The 25,535-nt window shown below is 39.3% G+C and overlaps 1 protein-coding gene across 1 annotated transcript; it reads left to right on the top strand.

Moving 5' to 3' along the window:
• Positions 1-6,068: 6,068 nt before the first annotated feature.
• On the top strand, positions 6,069-15,374 carry LOC140550056 (overexpressed in colon carcinoma 1 protein homolog). Its single transcript, XM_072673853.1, has 5 exons — positions 6,069-6,119; positions 10,567-10,591; positions 11,222-11,337; positions 12,956-12,995; positions 13,899-15,374. The coding sequence occupies exons 1-4, from the start codon at positions 6,080-6,082 to the stop codon at positions 12,958-12,960; spliced, it is 186 nt and encodes a 61-aa protein (XP_072529954.1). The 5' UTR covers positions 6,069-6,079; the 3' UTR covers positions 12,961-12,995; positions 13,899-15,374.
• Positions 15,375-25,535: the final 10,161 nt, after the last annotated feature.

The following is a 25,535-nucleotide window of genomic DNA, read 5'->3' as shown; positions in this document are numbered from 1 at the left end:
TCTCCTCTTAGTTTCCTTATTCAGCCACTGCAGACCAGATGCACATCAGATCAGCAGAGGAAACACAGCACGCTATTATTGGAATAGGTGGGAAATTCTGTAATTAAAAATGGATAGACACCTGCTGTGGTGTGAAATATCACCTAGACATGTACATGGTTGCCGCTGTACATCTTGCTGTCCGGTGTCTACTCGTAGTGTGTGTGTATATACATGTGTAAAAGACATGGGAACATATTAGCAAAATAATAATAATAAATGAGTAAATCAAATAACCACACCAACTTTGACCTTAATCTTGATCATAACCACAATGCGACTGGCCTTTAAAGCACTTCATGTGAAAAGAAAGTCGTCAGATTGCATGCTGGGTAATCTTCTGGAATGTTGCAGATTAGCTAACTTTTAATCAGATATTTATTACGCTGAAAATAATAGTAATAATAATGATGATAATTGTGTAATCCAGACCTGCCCACATGAGCAAACTTTGTAAACTACAATATGGACAAAAGTATTGGAATTCCTGCTTATTTACTGTCTTCCGAAATCAAGGGTATTAAAAATAATGTATCCTGCTATTGTTGGATCTCTGTCTCTGCTGTCCAGGGGAAGGCTTTCTAGTAAATTGTTGTAAATAGTTTTGAATCTTAGCCAAAACGCTCCATTTCTATCTCATCTGACCTTAAATCCTAGGTTATAGTAAATTGTGGAGCATTGCTTTGAGGATTTGATTGCATTCAGTGACAAGAGGGTTAGTGAGGTGAGGATGTTGGATGATCACCACCCCACCTCATTCCCAGCTCACCAACCTATCCCGAAAGTACTGGATGGAGCACCACCATCATTCCAGAGAACACAGTTCCACCTCTGGCTCCGTGCTGGGGGCCTTTATACCCCTGTTGCCCATGCCTGGCAGTAAACATGGTGCAAATAGTTTCATTTTCTGCTCCAAAGAGACTTATTTTACCTTTTTGCAGGGACCAGACAAGCTGTCTGTGTCTCTGCATTTATGCGGCTGTGTCAGCAATGGGTACAATTTTAAAGTAGCTGAATGCATTCATTAGAAGGGGCGTCTACAAAAATTTGGACATATGGCGTATTGATCTGGCTGATAAGTATGTGCTTTCTAAAACCTCATATAAATACAACCTCTTGTGTTGTAGTTTTCAATCTTTAATTTTCTATTTTAAAAAAATAATTTTACCAGTGCACATCTGACCGGTATATTATTAGATTTGACAGTGGAAGACTTATACAATGTCTTCAAAAAAAAGTTAACTCTTACAAACTGCATGTACACAGGTTGTTGCAGACACTGCTTTTAATGCAAACCAATATATTGTCATATCCAGATTTCAGTACAAATGTACAGTGGAGGAAATAAGTATTTGACCCCCCACTGACTTTCAAAGTTTTAATACAAAAAAATAAATGAAACATCTCAATTGTATGCCAGCTTTATTTTAACAGTGACACATAGAATATCAAAAGAAAAACTGAGAAAATTACATGAAATAAGAAATAACAATTAACTTGAATTTCATTGAAGGAAATAAGTATTTGACCCCCTAGTAAAACATCATTTAATACTTGGTGGCAAAACCCTCGGTGAAGTTGGCCTGTGCCCCCAAAACATAATACTTCCACCACCATGCTTGACGGTGGGGATGGTGTTCTTAGGGTCATATTCTGTATTTTTCTTCCTCCAAACACGTCGAGTTGAGTTGAGGCCAAAGAGCTAAATTTTTGATCTCATCTGACTACAGCACCTTCTCCCAGTCTCTCTCGGACTCATTAATATGTTCATTGGCGAGCTTGAGGCGGGCCTGGACACTTCTGGAGCAGAGGAACCTTGCGTGCACTGCAGGATTTTAAACCATTATGTCTCAGTGTATTACCAATGTTTTGTTTGGAGACTGTGGTCCCAGCTGCCTTGAGACCATTAACCAGCTCCTCCTGTGTAGTTCTTGGCTGATTTTTAACCTTTCTCATGATCATTGAGACTCCACAAGGTGATATTTTGCATGGAGCTCCAGGCCTAGGTCAATTGACAGTAATGTTGTACTTCTTCCACTTCCGAATAATTGCACCAACAGTTGTCATCTTCCCATCCAGCTTCTTACTTATGGCTTTGTAGCCCATTCCAGCCTTGTGTAGGTCAACAATTTTGTCCCTGACATCTTTAGACAGCTCTTTAGTCTTGCCCATGGTGGAGATGTTGGAGTGTCACTGAGTCTCTTGACAGGTGGCCTTTTACACAGGTGACAATTTGGGACAGGTGTCTCTTATGCAGGTAACGACTTCACTGAGATTAGACTGTCAGTGGTCTGTGGGAGCCAACATTAGTCATGGTTTTTAGGGGATCAAATACTTAGTTCCCTCAATGAAATGCAAATTATTTTTTATTTAAATATTATTTCATTTTCTAGATTTTCTTTTTGATATTCCATCTCTCACTGTTAAAATGAAGCTACCATAAAAATCATAGACTGTTTAATTATTTGTCAGGGTACAAACTTTCAAAATCAGTGGGGAATCAAATACTTATTTCCTCCACTGTATTTGTTTACCAAAAAGACTAGTAGTTGGTACTAACTTTATTAAATTCAGGTCAGCTGGAACAGTGCATTCAAGGCCACTACATAAGTATGTGGACATACCTAAATCAATCCATGTAACTAGTGGGTTTAACTATTTTAAACCAATCACTAAAAGGTGCATTAAATCAAGCAAGCAGCTCTTTAGTTGCTGTACTTAAACAATGGGAATGCCTCCTTCTCTAAAAGTCAAATTCCTCAGCTTTCTGCTAGGCTAGCCTCCTCAGAGTCTTCATCTACATATGAGGAAATGAGTTTGTTCTGACATGAGTAAAAAAGTGTTCCTGCTCCTCCATTACAGCAAATTAAACTTTCAGACTGCCTAGGAAACTGCACAACTGTTACAACTGAGCTGTTGAGCTATGTTTTAATATACCTGTCTTTCCTAGACTATTCTGAGTTCTGTATGATGCTATGCTTGATACTAATACCAAGGTGAAATGCAGTGAACAACTTAATTGAGTCTGAGGAGGCTAGAGCTGCAAGTGGTTTTATAGCAGAGTGGAAACATCAAGGTGCAAAAAACAGCTTTGCTGCAAATCGGTGAGCTCACAGAACAGGACCGCAAAGTGCTAAAGCATGCTGCCACTGGACTCTGGAGCTGTGGAAGCGTGCTGTCCAGAGTGATGAATGACACTTCACCATCTGGCAGATTGGCGGACAACCTGGATTTGTTGGCTGCAGGAGAATTCTACCTGCTTGGCGGAGGAAGGATAATTTATGATAGTCAGCATACAATGATAATGTAGTGGACGGTGTACTGAGCCAGCAATTTTGGGAGGACACTTTACTGTTTTCACATTAGTGTGCACCTGTGCACCAAGCAAGTTCCATTAAGACATGATTTCCCACTTATATCCACTGGAAAGTGGAGGTTGTTACTGCTGTGAAGTGAAACAAACTCCATATTAATGGCCATAGTTTTACCTATGGAGCACAGGGCTGCAGATCTTTGCTGAGTCTTCAATAAATACATAAAAATAGATTTTAACCTTTACATTTAGTGTGTTTTTTTATATAATAAGAAAATGTTACTTAAAGGAACAGTGGAATTATTTAGGTAAAATTTAGGTTAACGCAATGCCTAATACAGTAGCCTGTTATTTTGATATGTTTTATGGCTGGGCGGACTGAAAGCCTGTTGCTTGTCTGATCCTGTATCAGGTGTTCTCAACAGCTGTAGGTAGGTTTGCATGGCAGTAAATAGTATGAAAGTACTGATGCTGCTCTCTGCTGTCCAAGCAGAGCATTACAACTCCTCACTTCTGATGATGCAGAATATGAGTTCTGGGAAGAGTAAGCCTCTCACTCAATTACGGTTACAGTTATGTCCCTCATCTCTTCCTGGCAATGTGGAGATGGTCTGAATGCATGTTTGCCGCAGGCTAGAGATGAAAAATCCAGTCCCGCTTTGACTCAACATACTTTGATATTAGAACTTGGCTATTAATGGGTAGAACAGTGGAGTCCATTAGAGTTCCGGAGGTTTAGATCTTTATGAGATTGAATGCGGCTGATTATATGCCAGGTGGACTCAGCAGAACACAGGAAAAGGACATGAGCATGACTCATAGCCCTACTGAGAGAAAGAGAGTCAGTAAGAGAGCGATACTGGTTGCAAATTTCTGAACCCCCAAGGCAGAACGATTGTTCTTATATATAGCTTAGATTAATGGCTTTTAGACCTTGCATATCATATTCACTAATGGTAGTGCTCGCAGTTGTGCACTGATCTGAAATTTGGATTCATATAAGAAAGTCCTACACAGAAGAAAGTCCTTAGCGTTGAATTATTTGTCACTTGCTGGACTTGATGAGCCCTGGAGGTGCTTTTTCAGTGCAGAGGGTTCTGCTGTGCAGGTCCTCCAAACCTGCAAGTTGTAATTGGGCCTATGTGAGTGGGTCGTTTGCTGTGTTACTTATGATTGTAAAGAAGGAGGAAACAGAATCTATATGTATGAAGTGCTTAATGAACAGAATGCCAGCCTAGGATCAGTTGTTCTCATGCATACTATTGCATGTTAATTATGGTAAAAGAATCCACTGATTGGTGATCAGAGCTCTGCATCATGTTGGAATAAAATACCGTAGTCCTTTTTCATAACTTTTTAAGGTACAAAAATAAAACCCCTGGGATCACACTAATGTTTTATTCTGAAGACTTCTTAGACATGTAGAGGCTGTTTCTGAAGCAAAGCAGGGGCAAACTCCCAGTCTATACTTTTTGATTTCTGAAGAAACATTAGTTGAACAGGTGTCTACAAACCTTTGGAGATGTATTTTGGGTTAGCCCTGAAAACAAATACACATGCGCACACACAGGCAGTAAATATTTTTGTATCCATGCTTCCAGCTCAAAGACCATGTTATAGTTTTGAGTGGTTTATAATATTTGTCCCTTGCAGAAAATAACTGTACCTGAAGAGTACAGTACCTTTTTCTGGCCGTGTATACGTGTCCTGTTTTCCTGAGGTAAGAATATAAAGCCACAGACAGATAAGATCCCTATGTCCTCCATAAACATCAGTAAAACCAACTCAAATGAGACAGAAGATTGTGAAACCTTTAGCTGTAAGTTGTACTGTGAAGCACTATCCAAACATTTTTGCAGCATTTGATTGAATCTGAGCAGAATGTTTAGTTCTGTACACTTCAGGATTCATCCTGCTACTTCTATCAGCACTCAGATCATAAATAAACATCAATGACCCAGTTCCACTAGCAGCTATTCATGCCCAAGCCATAACAGTGCCTCCATCATGCTTGACAGATCACGTGGTATGCTTTGGATTATGTGCCCTTCCTTTCCATCTCCATACTCTTCTCTTTCCATCCTTCTGATGCCAGTTAATATGCGAGTTAATCTTGGTTTTATCTACCCAAAGAATCTTGTTGCAGAACTGGACAGGCTTTTTCTAGGTTTCTAGAAAAGTCTAATAGCTGGCCTTTGTGCTCGAGTGTTACTAGTGATTTGCGTCTTGGGGTAAGCATTTCATATTTAGATTCTTGAAGGCATCTTTTGTTTGTAGACCTACCTTGTTGAGAATGATCTTGACTTTGCTGTAATTCCTTAATGGTTAATACACTATTTATGCTAAACTATATATGTCTATTATTTTTTAATTAGTTTAGACCATGTTGTTGTCCATCCCCCAAACACATTCAATATGTTACCAGGGCAACCTTGACCGGGTAAGGGAATACCTCTTTCCACCTACATCTTTATTACCCTTCCTTTCTCCTCCCTCTCCCTCCACCCCCCCCCCTCCACAGACAATCTGCCACACTCTCTTTCCTTCTAAGTCCTCTCCTCACCAGCTCTTTTCTTTCTCCTCTACACACATCCCCAGACCCCCCCACCCCAACAGCTTCTTTATCCTCTCTCTCCCTTTTCGCTCTCAGTGTCTCACCCATTTCTTTCTATTTTTTTATTCTTTTTTTAAAAATCTTACACTCCTGTGCCTTTTGTGTTCTGCAGGATGGGTTGTGGGAATTCCACAGCAACCAGCACGGCCGGAGGTGAGTGAACATCCCACTTTCTCTTTCTCTCTCTCGCGCTCTCTCTCTGCAGCATACTGTGTGCCTCATGCTGCTTTGTGGTCTTGTTTTATGAATGGGGATCTCCATGCAGCTGTAGTGGGTTCTGTAAAGGGGTGAATATTTGTCAGGAACAATCTAAACACTTCATACCAATCTGATGCACTTCTACTGTCTCCATGAGGAGCTGCAGTGGTTGAACCACAGTTTGACAGCTATAGCTTGCGTTTGTTGTCATTATACATGAGTAGATAACCAGTGCACCCAGATCCCCGTCACAGAGAGATAGATGATGTCATTCGTGTGACGTTTCATCTGTTTTTGTGCCTGTGTTTATGTCTGCATGTCTGTGTGTGTGTGTGTGCGTGCGGATGTTGACCAGCAGCTCCATCGTGCTCGCTGAACACTAGAACAGTTTGACAGCAATCTGAGCAGTGCTTCAGAATGACTCATCCAGTGGCACACACTTGCACGCACGCACACACACACCCATACGAAACAACTTAAAAAGCATGAATGAGTCTAAATCAATATGGGTGTTGTTAACATTGTAGATCTCTTCTATTTGCTCAGTAATGGTTTGGTGTAGGAATTAAAAATGAAGAATGCTTTTACTTATTTATGAAAATGTGACAGTAGTACCTGTCCATATTCAGTGATAAGGTATGTCTTGATATTCTGATATTCAACACATGCAGTATTGTCGTTGAAACGTTCAAACTATTGTCACTGCAGCCAAACAAGTTGCAGCTTCACCTCACTTGCTCGATCACATTTAGAAGGCTGACGATTATCCACAAGGGGACGCTCAAATAATGTTTGTGCTTCACATCACCGGGTTCTTGTTCAGATACACTAAAAATCTCTTTTACAAGCTATAGTTAGAGAGGATTTTGGAGGAATATGTCTTATTTAAACCTTTAGTCATTTCATTTGGTTTGCTCTTGATTGGTAAATCCAAAGCACTTTCTGAGGAGTTTCTGGAACAACATGTATTGGATAGATACGTGTGGTTGGTGTGGCGCAACTGCTAACACCACTACCTGTTAGTGCGCTAACAGGGGTTTGATTCCCAGTCTGGGTGACTATGCTGCACTACACCAATAAGAGTCCTTGGACAAGACTCCTAACACTACATCGGCCCACATCTGTAATAGGAGTAACCTTGTAAGTCGCTCTGGATAAGAGCATCAGCTAAATGCCATGAATGTAAATCGATAAACCCAAAGTTAAACTATGAGGGCACAGTAACGTGAGACATGTTTGAATTAAGCTAAGCACAGCATTTAAGCACAAGAACCTCTTACAAACTTGTCTTCAGTTTCTGCGCCCAAATAATTCAACCTTCAATTTGTCTGCTCAGAGCACATTGTATCATTGCTGCTCCTGTGAAATATCACAGATCAGTGCACTAGGCACAAAGGAGAAATCTAGATGTAATCCTTTTAATGTGACCATGTGGCCAAGTAACCATCCGAACTACAGCCACACACTCTGTTAGCACATCTAGATATGGATCGACTGTCTACCTCAGATCTTTGTGAAACCTTCAATTCATTTTACAAAGTGTAATATATATATATATATATATATATATATATATATATATAAACCAGCACAAATGTGACCGGGGAGAGCAACCAGAAGAAAATCTTCATTTTCAAAGGAGCATCTACAAACACATTCTATAGATGGATTGACCACCATAATCAAAGGCATCATTGTGTAAAAACAGCTACAGATTTTCCTGAAGACACACCTCTCCATCTGTTAAGCATGGGATTGTGTTCATGCTTTGGGCTGGTGCTGCAGCCAGTGGCATGGGGAACATTTCAGTGGTAGAAGGAAAAATGAATGCAGTTAACCATCAGCAAGTTCTGGAAGCCAGCATCACACCATCACAAAAGATGATTTTCTTCTGCAGCACAATTATGAAATGATAAAATTCACAATGCACTACTTCAAGAGATGCAAGCTGAAGATTTTGACATGGCCCACACAGTCCCTCGACCTAAATATCAGTAGACAGTTACCATCAGTAGACAGTGTAACTGTCTGCAGACCTGCCACTCACTGCATGTTATTTTCTATATTACACCATTCTGACTAAACTCTAAAAACTGCTGTGCTGACAATCTCAAGAAAACCTTGAACCATCTTGTCTGGCACCAACAATCAATAACACCACGCTTAAAATGTTCTGAGATTGCGTCTTTTTTCTCCATTTCTGCATGATTTTATGCATTAGCCTGCAGCCGCATAAATGAGGGGGTGTACATGTGTTCCTAATAAATAAGTTAATGAGTGTATATAGCGTTGAGTATGACAGTTTTGTTTAGAGGTTAGATATACTCATCATTACGTATTGACATAAATATCAGTGCAATATTAGACTTTCATCTATTTCTATTAACTGTTTCTGAAGCAGAATTAAGATACAATATACATCTTTAATTAAAAAAAAAAACAAGTTACATTTTTGGGGTGCTTTTCTGAAATTACTTGCCAGTGTCAAAGCCTCTTAACTTAATGTTAGTGATCGTGATTGACTACAGCTAGTGGCTTCTCAGTGCCCACCTAAAACGAGTTTGGTTGACAGCACACAGTACAATTGGAAAGTCCAAGAAGCTCACTGCAGACTTTTTTTGCCTCCATTTCTAAACACCTTCGAAGATCTGTACAGTAAGACCTATATTGTCTACCTCAGAATTCATCACTTGGATCAGGTGTCCCAACAGACTCAAAATGCAAATAAAAGGTGGTTGTGGAATGGCTGAAGCAGGCTAACATTAAATATATGGATGGACTGTGCTTAAAAGTAAAAAAATACTTACCACAATATGAACAATTCTGAACTCAAATGACCATTTGCACTAGACTGGAACACACACACGCACACACCTGGAGAACCTGGAATTATTATTATTATTTATTTTTTTTTGGTCTGGCAGTAGACTGGTAGTCCTTATTTACTACTGTATAAAACTCGTTACCTGACTTGATCCTAGAGTAGAGGAGAGCAGGGCAAGTCCAATTAAAAAAAATATTTTAGCTGGATTCATAACATTATTACACAAGCAATCTAAACACCTCTGCTACAAATTAAAATGTAAATGTCCAATCATTTGAAAACATAACTGAGTCAAAAGTAGAGCAAGTGCTAATGGTACTACTGTTGAGGAGCTAGTTATAACAGCCGCTAAAAGGTTTGGTAATTCAATACAGTTCTTCGTTCTTTGAGCCAAAAGAGCTTTATATGAACAAAATCTGCAACCAAATAAGTCCAATGTTTAATAAAATGTCTATAAATGTTTGACTGCTGTGAGAATACAGTAAGGACAAAACAGATCCAACTTGAAAATGTTTAACTACACAGAAATGTCACCCTTCATATTTGACCCCCTTTAGTTTGTACCCTACTCCTCTCTATCCTTGCCCTGCAATTTGAGAACCATTGCAGCAAGGTGAAGTGTTACCAGTATATCAACATGGATGGATATGTTCACATTTTGACCCTGTTGATGGTTAGATTTAACAAACAAATTTCTGCACATTTTAATACATGGGGTCTGTGCCAGTAAATTAAAAAATGTAACTTGTGCACCAAAATTCTTGTTTGTTTTTAATGAAAGATGTGTTGTGTACTTGTTCTGCTCCAGAAAAGAAACAGGAGGTTTTTTAGTAATAGTGACCAGCAGTGACTCGGTGAATATTTCTCAATAGTAATGTATATTAGGATCTGTAGACAGTACTGAACTCCAAAAGATATGCTGTAACCTTTAGTACACTTTATCTACTAAAGGCACACACACACACGCTTAGACACAGAGGCTGTTTGATGACTCATCGTTAGGTTGATATAATGTGGACTGGCAGAGTGTGTGATCTGTCCACTGGCTCCAAATCTGCCCAACAACAGTTCTCATCACCCTGCCAACTGTGTCATTTATACGTTCCTACAGGACATTTATACACCATTCTACCTCACATTTCTTCATATTTTAATGTCATTGTTTAATCAATTGTCACTGAGGTTAGGATTATTGCCAACTCGTATTTTTTTATGGAGAATTTCATAGTAATTAAAGTAAAAGAAAATGGAGACACCCCTCCCCCCACCAATAATTATAATAATTACTTTGTAGGAACTGTTGGCAAGTTGGAAAGTTAAAACAAGCTTAGAACTTTTTACAAATGTGTTTACTGGGCTGGGTTAGCTTTTTTCCCCCCAACTGTCTATCAAGCTTGTCTAATCATACAACAGTACTTATGAAAGAACACATTTGTGTGCAGATCATTGATTGAGTGCGCAAGCACTTTACCATGATATCATCTCTGACAGCAGTGTCCTGCTTTTAGCGTGTGCCCTGAGCGCTGACCTGGTCTTGGTCATAAAAGTGATCTAATGTTTGATTTTATTCCTCTACAGGTTCGCCAGAGGCTGCCAAAGATGAGTGAGTAGAAGTCAAACCTGCATGAAAGTCCCAGTGCTTGTTAGCCATACAATTCACACACTGCATGACTTTTCTTCTTAAGCCACTTTGGTTTAGTTGTCAATACACCCACTGCCTCCACCGCACCGCCCCCCCCCCCCCCCCCTTTCTCAATGCCCCAAGCAAAGGCTCATGCATTGCTCAGTCAGTGTGGATACCTGGAAAGGCATGTCAATCAACACCCACACTGGCACTGAAAGCAGCAGTAGGGGATAGAGCCCAGGCTGTTATTTTTCAAACAGTTCCTAGAACTAGCCTCTCACACACACACACACACGCACTTGTCTCCAGCCTTGATGAGGCCTTTAGAGTGTGTGACATGCAGCTCTCATCAGTGACCACTCTCTCCGCCAGCACTTGCCCATACACCAGACTGCTAATCACGGCTCTCTGTAGGAGGGATGCAGCCTTCAGCCTAATGACTTTCAAAACAAGTTCTACCAAATCAAGCACGGCTAGACTTTAGAAATGTTCTTCTCAGCACTTGGTCCAGATGTTATTAAACTGGACCTGCTCTCTTTGAAGAACTAAGACACATTGCTCTCTCCTCTGTATCATGGCATCGTGCCAACATGGTCTTTTGTCCACTAGGACCGAGGACCCTCCACCGGAGGATGAGAAAAGGAGGAACTATGGAGGAGTGTATGTGGGCTTACCTGCTGACCTCAGCAATGTGACTGCAGCCCAAACCCCATCCACACATAAAGGTCAGATACTTACCACAATATGAACAATTCTGAACTCAAATGACCATTTGCACTAGACTGGAACACACACACACACACACACACACACACACGCACACACCTGGAGAACCTGGAATTATTATTATTTATTATTATTATTTTTTGGACTGGCAGTAGACTGGTAGTCCTTATTGACTACTGTATAAAACTCGTTACCTGACTTGATCCTAGAGTAGAGGAGAGCAGGGCAAGTCCAATTTAAAAAAATATTTTAGCCGGATTCATAACATTATTACACAAGCAATCTAAACACCTCTGCTACAAATTAAAATGTAAATGTCCAATCATTTGAAAACATAACTGAGCCAAAAGTAGAGCAAGTGCTAATGGTACTACTGTTGAGGAGCTAGTTATAACAGCCGCTAAAAGGTTTGGTAATTCAATACAGTTCTTCGTTCTTTGAGCCAAAAGAGCTTTATATGAACAAAATCTGCAACCAAATAAGTCCAATGTTTAATAAAATGTCTATAAATGTTTGACTGCTGTGAGAATACAGTAAGGACAAAACAGATCCAACTTATAAATGTTTAACTACACAGAAATGTCACCCTTCATATTTGACCCCCTTTAGTTTGTACCCTACTCTTCTCTATCCTTGCCCTGCAATTTGAGAACCATTGCAGCAAGGTGCAGAGTTACCAGTATATCAACATGGATGGATATGTTCACATTTTGACCCTGTTGATGGTTAGATTTAACAAACAAATTTCTGCACATTTTAATACATGATTATTGTTCATTTGTTTAATGTTCATACTGAAAGAAGTGGCATTTACAATAGTTTGTGATGAAGGCTTGCTCTCATTCATTTGTTGTTGCTGGTGTTCATGAGGTTCTCACATCATTTAACATGTATTTTTAAAGCAGGGGTGCATTTTCAAATGTTATAGCACTTTATGGTGCTGTAGTGTTCTTTGTGTTCGTGTGTTATTCTGCATTTTTGTGGAGTCGACTGATGTCATCTTTCACTGTGTGAGGTGAATTCCACTATAGAAAAGCCAAAGCACTGTGCAAAGTGTAAATACTTGCAGGCTTTCTTGATCGGCCCTAGATACCCAAAAGCACATTAATGTGTATCAAAGCCTTAGGCGTAGCCAAGGAGGACAGCATTTTCCGGCCCTCATGTCATTGAAGACCATTCATTTTGCATCTTTTAAATATAGCTGAGACATGAGACATTAGTTTCTGAGAAAAGGACATAACTGGTGTGTTCTTAAAGTCCTTCACTCAGTGTCACTCACAATCCTTCATGCAAAACAAATTGCATCTGGATTTGTTTTTATATTCACATTTTCAAAATTATTTTATTTAGGTTTTAGAAATCGATTGATTTCCTTTTTACAGAAACATCAGAAAAATCTAGTTTAGATGGAAACAATGTAAGACTGTGGACCTTTCCTGAAGAAAGTATTGTATTATTCAGATGACTGTGACATCAGTTTGAGCATATCCGCAGGGTATGTGTGCTTCTGTTGTCCTGTGGGGTTTTGGACTGGGATACATTGTAGAGGTCTCATTCTTTAGGAAGATTAGCAAAATGCTAAGCAGAGTCGTAATTAAGCTATATTTTTTTCAACAGACTGATGATGGATATAGCGCCGACTGCAGCTTATGGGCAGGTTAGTTCAACCTTATTTAATACCAGTTCACACAGATGGACAATTTACAATGGACACTATATTAAACAAACACCATAGTAAAATAGACGTGTTTAACTTCTATGAAAATAATTCTGTGAAATTCTATGCTATTAGTTTTCTATGAAAACTATGAAAACTGTAAAAATATAATGAATGGTTATACGCTGTCTGTGAAACAGGCTCACATGGCTCATCAAATGTTTTTAATACATGAGCATGTTTTCTTTGTTGGCTTAAACTTAACATAACACACAGAAATCTGTTTATATTTTGCCCAACTTAAAACCAGCATAACTGAAGGATCAGCTGAAAAAAGCCCTGTCTTGAGAATGATGGTAGACCCCTCACTGTCAGGAAAATGGGCACTGTGCAGCTGCATTTTTGACTCCTATGTTACAAACAATGGTCCTTAATGGGGGGTATGATTTATTACTTACCTCAGATGCAGTCAGTCAGCCGAGACACGCTTGAAATCTGACTTTGCATTTTCATTTATCAATCATTTATCAAACATCCAGAAACCTAAAGTTACATAAACTATGTCATTCTTGCCACTGTCTGAATTTTTCTAACTATTTAAACCACATTTAGGGTAATTGATTAAAACATATTACTGGGGGGGAAAATGAATTTTAACAGTAGTTACAAAAATAAAAGCTATCAAATCATTCTTTGGGCAAAATTTACTTTTCAAAATACTTACTGAGGGCAAAATCAGTAACTGTTCTACCATTTTAAATGTTGGGTTAATACCTTTCTTATTAAAAAGTAAGAGTAACAATCAAACACAACTGATGTCCCTAAACATTTGGCAGGGAGTGCATATATACAACAGCCAGCGTTTTTAACTAAATGTGTGTTGTTCTTTACACACATGCACAGGTCTGTCCAGTGGAACCTGCCGCCTCAAAACATCCGCAAGAAAACAACTCGCTGACTGAACAGGAAGCCAATCATCTCTCTCTCTTCTCAGGGGACTGACCTTGGACCACACCATATGAGGTCAAAGGGCAGGCTAAGATGCAGCCGTGAAGAGAAACCAGGGTGTTCGGCTGTTCCCCACTTTGGGTCCAAACAACGCTTTTACGCTGAGCTAAGACCAGCCTTACTGCAATCGAAACCGTTGTATCCGAGAGTAGTCCTGCAGTGACAGAACTAAGACTGTCTAAAAATACCAACTGCACATTACATTGCGCTGACATTTTTTGATGAAACAACCAAATGAAATGGTCCCAAATGTCTCATTAATGTAGACTGAAGAATTTTTACTTCTCCTGTAAAGTTACCTTTTAGAGGTACGAGGTTTACGTCAACCAGGTGTGACTGACCACCTGACTTTGGAGGACTGACAAATGTTTAAGCAATTTGGAGATTCCAACCATGATCATGAACTGTCCAGATTCTCCTGTGTCGGGTGTGTAATTCAGTTCTTATGGACTCCACCATCATCCACAGCATGCCACAGCTTGAGTATTATATGGTGTTTTTACTGCCACTGCCTTCTTCAGGGGAAAACATAAACTCTGTAACTAGGACACAGCTGACACACTTCAACTTCAGGTCACCATGTACACTCAATTCTCCTTCTGGAATTCTGGGCACTATGTGTGTGTGTTGGTGTGTTTGGGAGTAAGATAGAAAGGAAAGTAGAAGGTGGGAGCAGAACGAAACAGGGAGACCGAGAGCTGAGAGGAGAACGGAGTAGAGAGTGGAATCACATGGGTTTCTAGAAAGGGTCACCAAATGTCATCTCTGCTTCACTCTGATCTAAGAGGACTCCCCTGCATTCTTCCGCAGTGCCCTTAAAGCAACAGCTTCACCAACAGCGTGATGACATTCAGTCAACTGGACTAAAGCTTAAAGTGTTTTATAATAGCTCTATGTTGTTGTTTTTTTAAGGTAAAAACATTCATAATCACTATATTATACCTTTAATACATGCATAAACACAGTCAATTATCCCATGAGGCTAAAGTTGGCTTCGTATTCACCAGCTTCTTGTTTGAATTTGTTTAGAATTAGTTAGGGTTGAGGGTGGCTTGCTTGCTTACATGGTGCATAACGTTTGCCTACAGGCTGTTGTGCTTTTGCTTTACCCGTTACCAGTATTAGTATCTGTGCTGCCTAAACGTTGCATTGCAAGGCCAGCACTGACAGCACATCACAGAGTGTTTTGCACGCAAAGCTTTTATGTGGTGATGAATCTGAAGGTGGGTCTCTAGTAGCAGCATTGAAACATGGAGGAGATACTAGTGGCTGCAGGCTTTTAGATTATGTGGGTCAAAATGATCAGGACATATATACTGATAGGAAGAGTTCTTCAAGAGGTCTTTAGTCAAGGATTAATAAAAAAAAAAACATTTGGATGCTTCAGTGTTTCTTTGCTTGGTATAAGGGTTTTTTGGATTGGTGGTTACTAGTTAGGTAGTTCTAGTTAAGTACCTTTGTTGTTATTATACATATAAAGAACAGTACAATAAAATTCATGTTTTTGCTTAGTTTCTTAGAAAGCCGAGGTCAAAGCACAGGGTTGAGTCTATTTAACACCAAAAGATTGTGTACATTTAAGATGTTTTTGAACAATCAGTGTGAATTTAGTCCTGCAGGACACTGTCTCTCTGTTTTCTACCTCCACAGTTTCTCAACAATAGAATGCTGTAGCACAAAGATCCTGGGTTCTGTTTACCTTTCTCAGGTACTTTCACCATCAAGAACTTTAACACACAGCTATTTAGGACAGCTCACATGGTAAAATGAAATGTAGAATCCTGATACCGTTTTTGTATTACTCTTAATAAAAGCACATTTTTAGCACATCATATATTTGTGTGCAGGAGTATTTCAAGGATGCAGCTGATGTACTGAAAGAGTATTTCTAGCTTGTTGAAGCTTTAGAAAGCATATCAGTAGCTTCTACAGGCAATGTAATGCAGAAGCAACCATTCCTTTTAAAGGTAAATTTCATAGATTTAAAAAGAAAATGATGCAACATTTAATCATTGACACTTAAACAAAGTCATTCAGAGTGGTTTGGGTTGAAATGGTTAATTGTAGCGAGACTTGCTGATTTTTTACATTGGTGGTGATGGGAACTTCTGTCTGTAATATCAGTAGCCTTTTTATTTACTATCTACAGTGAACCTAGGTCTTCTGAGTTTCATATGTAATGTTATATTGTATATTAATGAACCAGTGGTAAATCTGAAAACAATATAGCACTTTTATGCTTTTTCAAAAACTTTTAGGTTCCACATAAATGTTTTTTGTTTAAGTATTGTAAAACTATGAACGCAGTGGGTCTTATTCACCAAAAATTCATAATAATTTGTTCAATTTATGACCACCTTACAACATAATGACCAGCTCTCAGTCTATTTGTTGCTTAACGATTCCATGCCTTTACAGCCACATTGATGTCATGCTTAAGGATTGAGGAAGTTACTTGAATGGATGCCAAAATATCTGCCCCAGGAATTATGTGAGAGTAGGGGAATTCTCACAACCCTATCGGTTTACCCACTCTGCCAATAGGAGCAGGTCTTAAACAACTGTCATCATTACGTTGGAACTGTCATTACCTATGTATTTATACCACTCAGCTGAAAAAAGTGATGAACTAAGAAAGAGCCAAGTCTGCAGATTGTGGTGGGTGGCCTATTGACATACAGACACACAAATGAATATGCTTGAGTTTGTGAGAATGTACATGTCATTTTAAACTTACAATTATTCATAATTCAAAAATAAAGTCAAGTCAAGAGGCTTTTAGTGTCATTCCATCTGAGGGCAAATACACAGTGGAGTGAAATTACGTTCCTCCAGGACCATGGTGCAATATAAAATTACAATACAGACAACAGAAAGTGCAAACATGCAAACATAGAACCAGAACAATACAATAAATATGATAAATATGACAGATACTTGACACAGTAAACTGATGGGACAGTGCAACGCCGTCACAGGAGTTACTGATGTAGAAGAATACAGTACTTCTGTAGTACAGTCTCTCAGCAGCAATGTTTCTGTGCAGGAGTGTGCAGGAGGTACAGGGTGGGAGCATCCAATAGAGATATGCATGTGTGCAAGTGATGTGTGTGTGCTTGTGTGTTGAGGAGCATATATGCAGCGCTCAGAGAGATGTTAAAGATTTTATGCCGAACATGTTGTCCGATTTCTGAGGCTTTGTGTGGGTGTACTCTGTGTGGAGTTCTCTGCACGGTACCTGGTCATTAGAAGGAGGTGTGGACTTCCTTGCTGTCGTGCTATTCTGTACTTCAAACCAATCATAGAAGTCTTTCAGCGCATCTGGCAGGGATGTATCACAAGCAGGTGAAGGTGTCATGTAGTTGGTGAGGGTCTGAAAGCTTGGCCCTGGATGTTTTGACACTTGCCCTGGTTAGAAACCTGCCTTATCCCCTGACTTAAAAGCGCACTTCTGCGGCCATCCATGACTTCTGGTCGGGGTGTGTTGTTTTGAATTTGGAGACGGTATCGTCAGTCATGTTTGTGTAAATAAACAGATCCAGCAAGTCCACATGCTGGTGTAATTTAGGGAGCACTGACTTCAGATTGGCTTGATTGAAACTGATTAGCTTGATTGACTACATTTCTGAGCTGATAATATAGATAGAGAGGTTGAGAGGGAGAGAGTAACAGACTGAGAGGTCATGAAACGCCTGTAAATCATGGCTCTCTGCCCCTCTTACTGCCTCTTCCTTCTCTCTCAACCCCTATCCCTTCCCCTTTCATCTCCTATCTCCCCATTCATCCACTTGCTCCACCAATCTCCCACTTTCTTCTTTTCTCCTCCGCTTCCCTCCTAATCTTCCTCTCTCCACCAAAGTCCATTTTTCCTTCTTATTTCTCTACCAGTCTGTTTCTACCAATGTTACTCTTCTATTTCTCCCAATCACCCTCTACCAAGTGAAGAGCAATACTGGTAGTGAGAACTTGAGCAAACAGAGGGAGATTGGAAGAGAGAGGAAGTAAGAAAAATGGAGATTGGAAAAGAGAGAGAGAGGATGAGTAACATTGGTGGAAAGAGTAAGAAAGAGGGGGGTTGGTAGAGTGGTAGTTAGTAAGAAATCTCCCTCATTCTTTTTTCCTTTTATCGTGTCTCCCAGCCTTTTTCTCTATTTTTCCATCATTGCAGTTTGATCTGCTTGAATTCTTCATGTGATTCTGTGCAGCGTGTTGCATGTGGACTATGTGTCAGCAGGACTCCATCCCAACAGCCTGAGAAAAAATATCAATTACCAGCTTCCTCCAGCACTCTGCGGACACTTAAAAGCTACATTTCCTTACAATCACCATGACATTTTACACTTATGAATTATCCACACTTATGTGCTCATCCCCTATGGAATGTAACAACCCACTTGAATACATCTGTTTCTTATTGGTGTGTAGTTGGTATGCACCTCAACACTTTTACTTTCTGAATATTAAAAAAATATATATTGTTACATTTTGTTGGGAAATATTAGTAAATATTTCACCATATTTAAAGTCTAAACGACATAACCTTGTATAAAGAATGTAAATTAGAACAAAAGTAAATCTGCCATTTTAATTACATTAAACATAAACTAACGGTTATATATGGTCAATCAGCAGTCACCATGGTAAAATTCAAGCATGTCAAGTCAAGTCATCCAAAATGATCATGCTCTGACTCCAGTTTTTACATTTAGATCAGTTAAAAGTGTGGTCATGAAGAGCTCTCTAAGGCAGTCAGAAAGAAGGCTGTAGATGCACATATGTCAGGGAAGGGGTTAAAAAAGCTGTTCCACTGTCTGCTAAATCATGTAAAACATCTGACAACAGCTTAGACCATCCTAGCAAGTTCAACCCAAGAGCAGATGACAATATGAGAGAAAATGTTTCTAACAATGTAATGTAAAGTCTTCTAAAATGTCATCACAAGACAAACTGGTAGCTCTGGCTACAGCGTCTCTACTTCCTCCGGAAGCTGAGAAAGGCCCGTCTCCCTTCACCCATCCTCACCCTCTTCTATAGGGGAACCATAGAGAGCATCCTAAGCAGCTGCATCACTGCCTGGTTTGGGACCTGCACAGCCTCTGACCGCAAGTCCCTCCAACGCATTGTGAGGACAGCTGACAGGATCATCGGAGTCTCTCTCCCCTCCGTCATGGACATTTACACCACCCGCTGCATCCGCAAAGCAACCAGCATTGTGGATGACTCCACCCACCCTTCACACAGACTGTTCTCCCTCCTGCCATCAGGAAGAAGGTACCGCAGCATCCGGTCCAACACGACCAGACTCTGCAACAGCTTCTTCCCCCAAGCCATCAGACTCCTCAACACAACTCAACTTCTGAACTGATATCTTTCTGGTACATGTACACTCTCCCTCTCTCTCTCTCTCTCTCTCTCTCTCTCCAACCATTTACCCCAGGAAAAAAGGGGAAGCATTTTTGCACAAAGCATTGCACTAATAACTTTACTTTACTACCTCACTGGACTCTATTTATTACACATTGCACAATTTGCACACTACCGTCAATTATTTATTATTCTCTGGTCTGTACTGTGTTGTGTTGTCTGTCCGCACTTGTTTGTTTGTGTTGCACTTGTGTCTTGTATGCACTGTCTATGTTGCACCATGGTCCTGGAGGAACGTTGTTTCGTTTCACTGTGTACTCTGTATGTAGTTGAAATGACAATAAAACCCACTTGACTTGACTTGACTTGACTTGAGGTGATGTCAAATTATAGGATCTACCATCAGAAAGAGACCAAACTCTTGCTGTAAAAAAAAAAGATCAGATCAGGGCTAAAGTTTATCAGAAAACACCTAGAAAAAGACCAAGACTTCTGGAACAGCACATTTCTGATAGATTCCAAGTCTCTACAATCTCCCACAATCAACTCTTCAACTCTGAAAATTTCTAGTGCACATCATAGGTCATATCAGTGGAGTGTGGACCAGGTGTGCATTGTGAGTGATTAGTATTAAATGGACGTTACTTTCCCAGCAGATGTTAATGACTCTCTCCTCTGATTAAAGAGTGACTGTACAGTTACAAACAGTTACAACTGGCTAGCCTAATGATTGAGCAAAAACTTTCCCTGCATATACAGTTATAACACACAATGTCTAGATAATAATGCTCTTTAGAAACTTCTGCATCCAAGAAATTGTTTTTTTCTGTGTGGGTTTTGGTATGAGTTTAAAAAACCAAAGATAACTTGCTTTAAAACGTACTAAGCATATGTATGCTACATATGAGATAGCTACCATATACGCTAACCTGCTACTGGATAGCCCTAGAAAGGCATAGAAAGGAAACTGTGCACTGTGCCTTAAGCTTGCTCACAACTGAAACTACCTCTACAACAATTTACTACCTCTGCACTAAACAGCAGTCAGAGTCACTGGGTGGCTAGAAGTTGCTCTGGCTTTGGCAGAAGATGACCAGGGAAGAAAATGCAGTCCAGCTTTTACTGTTGCCTTTTTATTGCACACAAGAAGTTTCCCCAAAAAGGACATTCTGCTTCTGTTCTGTTTTGCTCTTTTAAGAAATAGCACATTTTCCTTCCAAAGTCCAGTTCTTTTGAGTATGATCACTCCACACTGTGTCAAAGCCTGGTTTAATGCAATTGAGCATAGTGTAAGTATACCACAAGAATCATTTTTGTGGTAAGACCCACAAAAAACACACACAGTTAAAAACACACAACAGTGGTAACTTGCTGATCCCGGGTATCAAACCCACAACCCTGTCATCAATAGCCTGGAGCTCTATCCGCTGAGCCACCACTACCACATGGCCAGCAGACCTGCTGTCCTTTTATGCAGTAATATTGTTCGTTCAACCAACAATGCAACAACAAACCATAATAAAAGATGACTAATGCATACTCTGCTACTCTTGTGAATATTGTGAATCTTCACCGTCTCTTTTTTGTTTTCTCTTTTGTTTTGGGAAACCCATGCTGTTTTGGTCTCTTGAGGCTAGCCAGCTTTCCCTTGGGATCCTTTTTTTCTTTTTCGTTCCTGTCGTTTTTTCACCTGCTCAGTTGACGGTGGTTCTGGCCCAGTGTGATAGCCCTGTCTCATTCTATGACCTAATAAAACTAATCCTATGGTTACACAACAGGTTTAGAGAGCAATGTAGGCACCAGGAGTCCAGCAGTGCTCACAGCTCCCTGAAAAGCCAGTCCCTGTCCCACTCCAACCCATGCAACTGGACCACATGAGCCTCTCGAGGCAGGAATGAGAGGCCCACATGCAGTAGGGAAGGTGTCTATACTGTGGCCAGTCAGGGCAACTGTATGAAGTGCAAATACTTCATAATACTTCATAGACATTAAAAAAAAGATCAGCCCTATTGCTCTATTAGGCTAACATAGTCAGCCAGTCTTGTTGCTAGAAATGTTTGTGTTGTTCTGCAGTGTTTACCAAACCTACACCAAGTAACAATGAGATCCACAACCCCCTCTTTTGACTAATCTAATTGAATTGTATGTAAATTATTATGATAATTCTAATGCAAAGAAGTTATTATTCAAATTTAAACAACACAGTACTAATATTGGAAATTTGCGAGCATTCAGAAATCTCTATGGTGAAATAACCTTGACTGCCAATCACAGCTTTCATGTCTTGGCAGGCTCTCCACTAGTCTTTCAAATTGCTGTTGAGTGACTTTATGCCATTCATAGTCTGCAAATTCAGGTAACCCAGCTTTGTTTGATGAAATGCCTGGAATAAAATGGCTGCCATACACCTAGAGATGCAAATTTAAGAAAAAAGTACTTAATTTTATTTATTTTCCTGAGCTGTATGTTTGTTTTTAGGTTGAAAAGCTAAGTTAATTAAAAATAATTATAATCAATTGTTTTCATAAATTTTACAAAGCCTTTATGCATGGTTAACAACTAACTTTCCACCTGTTGAATCACACAAAAATGGTTGGTGTGGGAAACTAAGGATGTGCATGAATGCTTCCACCACGCATGTTATTAGACAAAATTTCAGGGAATTTCACTTGAATACCCGTGCATACCTCTAATACTTCATTTGTAGTAGATATGTGTGGACAATTTGTATCAAATAGTTATTAATAGTTTAAGTATTTAAAAAATTTTTTTACCAAAAAACATGTTGGGTTGTGTCCCACTGTCTTTAACTGTCAGACATTGCAACCTCAAACCACGAGATGGCACCCTTACTCCTTTTCTGTTGATAGCATAGGTCTGTATTCTCATTTGACTTTCTTTTTCATTTTTCCATTACCAAAAGCAATCTCCTGTTTGCATTTGTTACTAGATTTCTCTCAAATATTATTTAGAAACTGTTTAAAAATAGTTTTACTTCTTATCTAGGCCATAAAAATCCTCGCAGCTCCACATGCTGCAGCATTTGCTGTAGGCTCTCAGCTGTTTTACATATTTCAAAATAGTGGACCAAAAAACAAGGCCATTGGCTAAAGCCAATGGTTGGCCTATTTTATCTGCTAACCTACATACACACAGCGACACCACAGGGAGAGTCAAGAGGGAGAGCAATCTCCTCCTTCAAATAGACATGTGGAAGTTAATATTAGTTTCCAGGCTACCCGCTCCTGCAGAGAATATGCCTCTAAAGACATCAGTGAGAATGAGCAGGCAGAGAAAAGTCGGCCCGTTAGCCCAAATACAGTCACGCTGTAGGCTATACCAATTAATTTAATCACAGTTTCCATAAGAACTGTAAATGAATTATGTGTTTCAGTAATCAGAAAATAGACAAGTAGCAATAAGCTTAGATGTACTATCCCACAGGAACTGATACTCAACTCACTAAATACCTAAATTGTCATTAAAAACAATTAATTTCAATTAACAATTAATTAATCTAATTGTCTATCTAATTAACTACTAACTATAATATTTACTATGACCTCATTTTCTGCATTCTGTAGCTTTTTCTGCTCATCATTGCACATCCAATGTTTTTCTACACCTTTCTACCAGTTAGTGTAGTTGTAGAGCAATAGCTTTAGAATACAGTCATTTTGAGTAAACTTTTTACATATATTGACCAACTTTAATGAGTAGAAAATAACTGATCAATCAGCGGCTCAATTGTGTCATTGCATCATTAGTTCAACAATCAGAAACTGAAGTTGATTAAAAGTTGATTGGCTTCTAGAGCAACAATGTCAACTCTTGTCTGTAATGGCATGGTATGGTATGGTAACGTTTTTTTTTTCTACTGAACAAGAGCTCTTTTGGTGGAGTTTTATTTAAACCTCCAAAAAGCTCTCTGAGGTCTTTAGAAAGAATACTGTAGATACAGACGAGTCTGGGAATGGATTTGAAAAGTTCTTAGAAATCCGCCATTCCAGTCTTGAGAAAGTAGTTCACAAGTGGAGAACATTTAAAACAACTGCCAAAAGGGGCAAGTAAGGCCAAGAGCAGACAAGAAGATAAGTAAAGATGTGTCCAACAATCCAAAAATGTCATCATATTAACCTACAGGTAGCTCTTGCAACAGTTGATGTCAGTACAGCTTCTACCATCTGAAATAAGCTGCAAGTTTGATTTTCATGGGAGACGTGCAAGTAGGAAACTCTTGCTGTCAAAAAAAAAACACCAGGACAAGACTAAAATTAGCCAGAAAACTCAAGACCAGAACTTCTGGAAAATTGTGCTTTGGACAGATGAATCCAAAGTTGAATGATCTGGGCACAGTAACAGAGGCCATGTTTGGCACAAACCAAACACAGCATTTGAGCACAAGAACCTCATACCAGCTGTGAAGCAGGAAGGTGGAAATGTTACAGTTTGGGTCTGCTTTGCTGCAGCAGGACCTGGTAAGCTCTCCACCATAGAATCCACAATGAATACTTTATTGTATCAGAGAGTGCTTAGAAAGACCTTCTGTCCAAAAACTGAAGCTGAAGCAGAAGAAGTCAAAACAACATGAGAATAACCCCCCCAAATGCACCAAGGAATGGCTAAAAAAAAATGTAGAGTTTATTAGCATGTCCTCGTTTTTTTTACATCATTGCATTTAAAACATCCAGTGAGCAGCAGTTCTGTAGACAGAAATGCCTTGTTGATAAGCGAGGTCAACAGAGAATGGACAGCCTAATTCAAATCCTATGCAGAAAGGCATCTCAGAATGCACAATACGGATGGGCTACAACAGTAGAAGACCACGCAGTAACAGAAAGGCTTCAGTGGGCACAGGTTCACTAAACTTGGATAGTTAATCTCAATTTCTGCTGAGCCACTCAGTTGGTAGGATCTGAATTTGACACTAACAGCATAAATCCATGGAACCAATATGCCAATATGTGTCAATAGCCCAGGTTGGTGGAGGTGGTGTAATTGTTTGAAATGAAAAATGCCTGTAAGAATAAGCCTTAAGGTCTCTGATGCAAATGTTTCAAAGTTTGGGTTTTGTTGTAGGTGACCAGTAATGGCTGAACTTCAATTGTGAGTGTTTAGTTGATACATTTCTTAAAAGAATAACTGGGATATAATATGTTTTGTGTCCTAACAGATTCTGGTTTTAATAGCTTTGCTCATGGTGAACATGGATTATATTCTTGTGAGTAAAAAAAAAACTGTGCTCCAAAACCATGCTCTCTGAACCCTTCGTTGAGCAGGAAACAGTAGATTACAGACCATTAAGAAGTTTTCTGTTCTTGGCTCATTATAGCAACCTGTGCAATACACACATGGATACACACACATTGGTTACCCAGTTTGACTCACTGGTTAAACATTTTGAGTGCACATGATGCCAAATAGGAGGAAAAACAAGTACTTCTTTTTTGTGGAAATGGAAGCGCTTGTATTTTGACAATTTCAGGATGTTTACCACATCACTTTAAATGAATGAGTGCTAGATGTTCGAAAATGGAAAACAATGGGAACTCTCCAAGTTCTTCTCAATGCTGCCTTCATTTATTTATTTATTTATTTATTTGCTTTTGCATTTTGGCAGTTGTTTATCAACACTGTTATGATTCACACATAAACATTTTTATGTCATAGTAAAATCAAAGTTCTATGTACAGCACTACCTGTTGTCAACCAGCACCAGATTTTCCAAAAATTGGAAAAGTGTAATAACGAAGAATACTACAAATATAGCAATGTTGGTTAAGTAGATGCGTTACAGTTTGGTTTATATGTGTGGAAGACACAGGGAGGGCCACAGGGAGTCATAAATTAAATCCCATAGTAACTGGCCAAAAACATTACTGACCCACAAGGATTTTTAACAACTCTCCCAAATATACACTCTGGCTTTGGCCTTGTCCGAGAAATTAGGAGCATGTTATTTCTGCTGTGGCCAGAAGTAAAACTTTTAATGGACATCTTCCTTTTAGAAGTTATTAACTTTTCTTTAAGTGTGAATATAAGCCTTTATGCATCATTAATTTAATATATGAATATAAATGTACTCTATGGCATTGTTTTAAAATATCAGTTTTTCAGGCTTGTTTCTGCGTGACCATTTATTTACCCTTCATTGTTTTAGACAATTTC

The sequence above is a fragment of the Salminus brasiliensis genome, chromosome 2 (assembly GCF_030463535.1).
Source record: "Salminus brasiliensis chromosome 2, fSalBra1.hap2, whole genome shotgun sequence".
NCBI lineage: Eukaryota > Metazoa > Chordata > Actinopteri > Characiformes > Bryconidae > Salminus > Salminus brasiliensis.
Note: the sequence above shows the minus strand (reverse complement) of the source record. Positions and strands in the feature narration are given on the sequence as shown.

What these genes read in the sequence shown, in the direction of transcription:
- LOC140550056 (XM_072673853.1), top strand. Translation starts at nt 6,080, where the DNA reads ATGGGTTGTGGGAATTCCACAGCAACCAGCACGGCCGGAG. An exon ending in AGCAACCAGCACGGCCGGAG is followed by an intron (nt 6,120 to 10,566) that starts GTGAGTGAACAT and finishes ATTCCTCTACAG; the next exon opens with GTTCGCCAGAGGCTGCCAAA. An exon ending in CCAGAGGCTGCCAAAGATGA is followed by an intron (nt 10,592 to 11,221) that starts GTGAGTAGAAGT and finishes TTTGTCCACTAG; the next exon opens with GACCGAGGACCCTCCACCGG.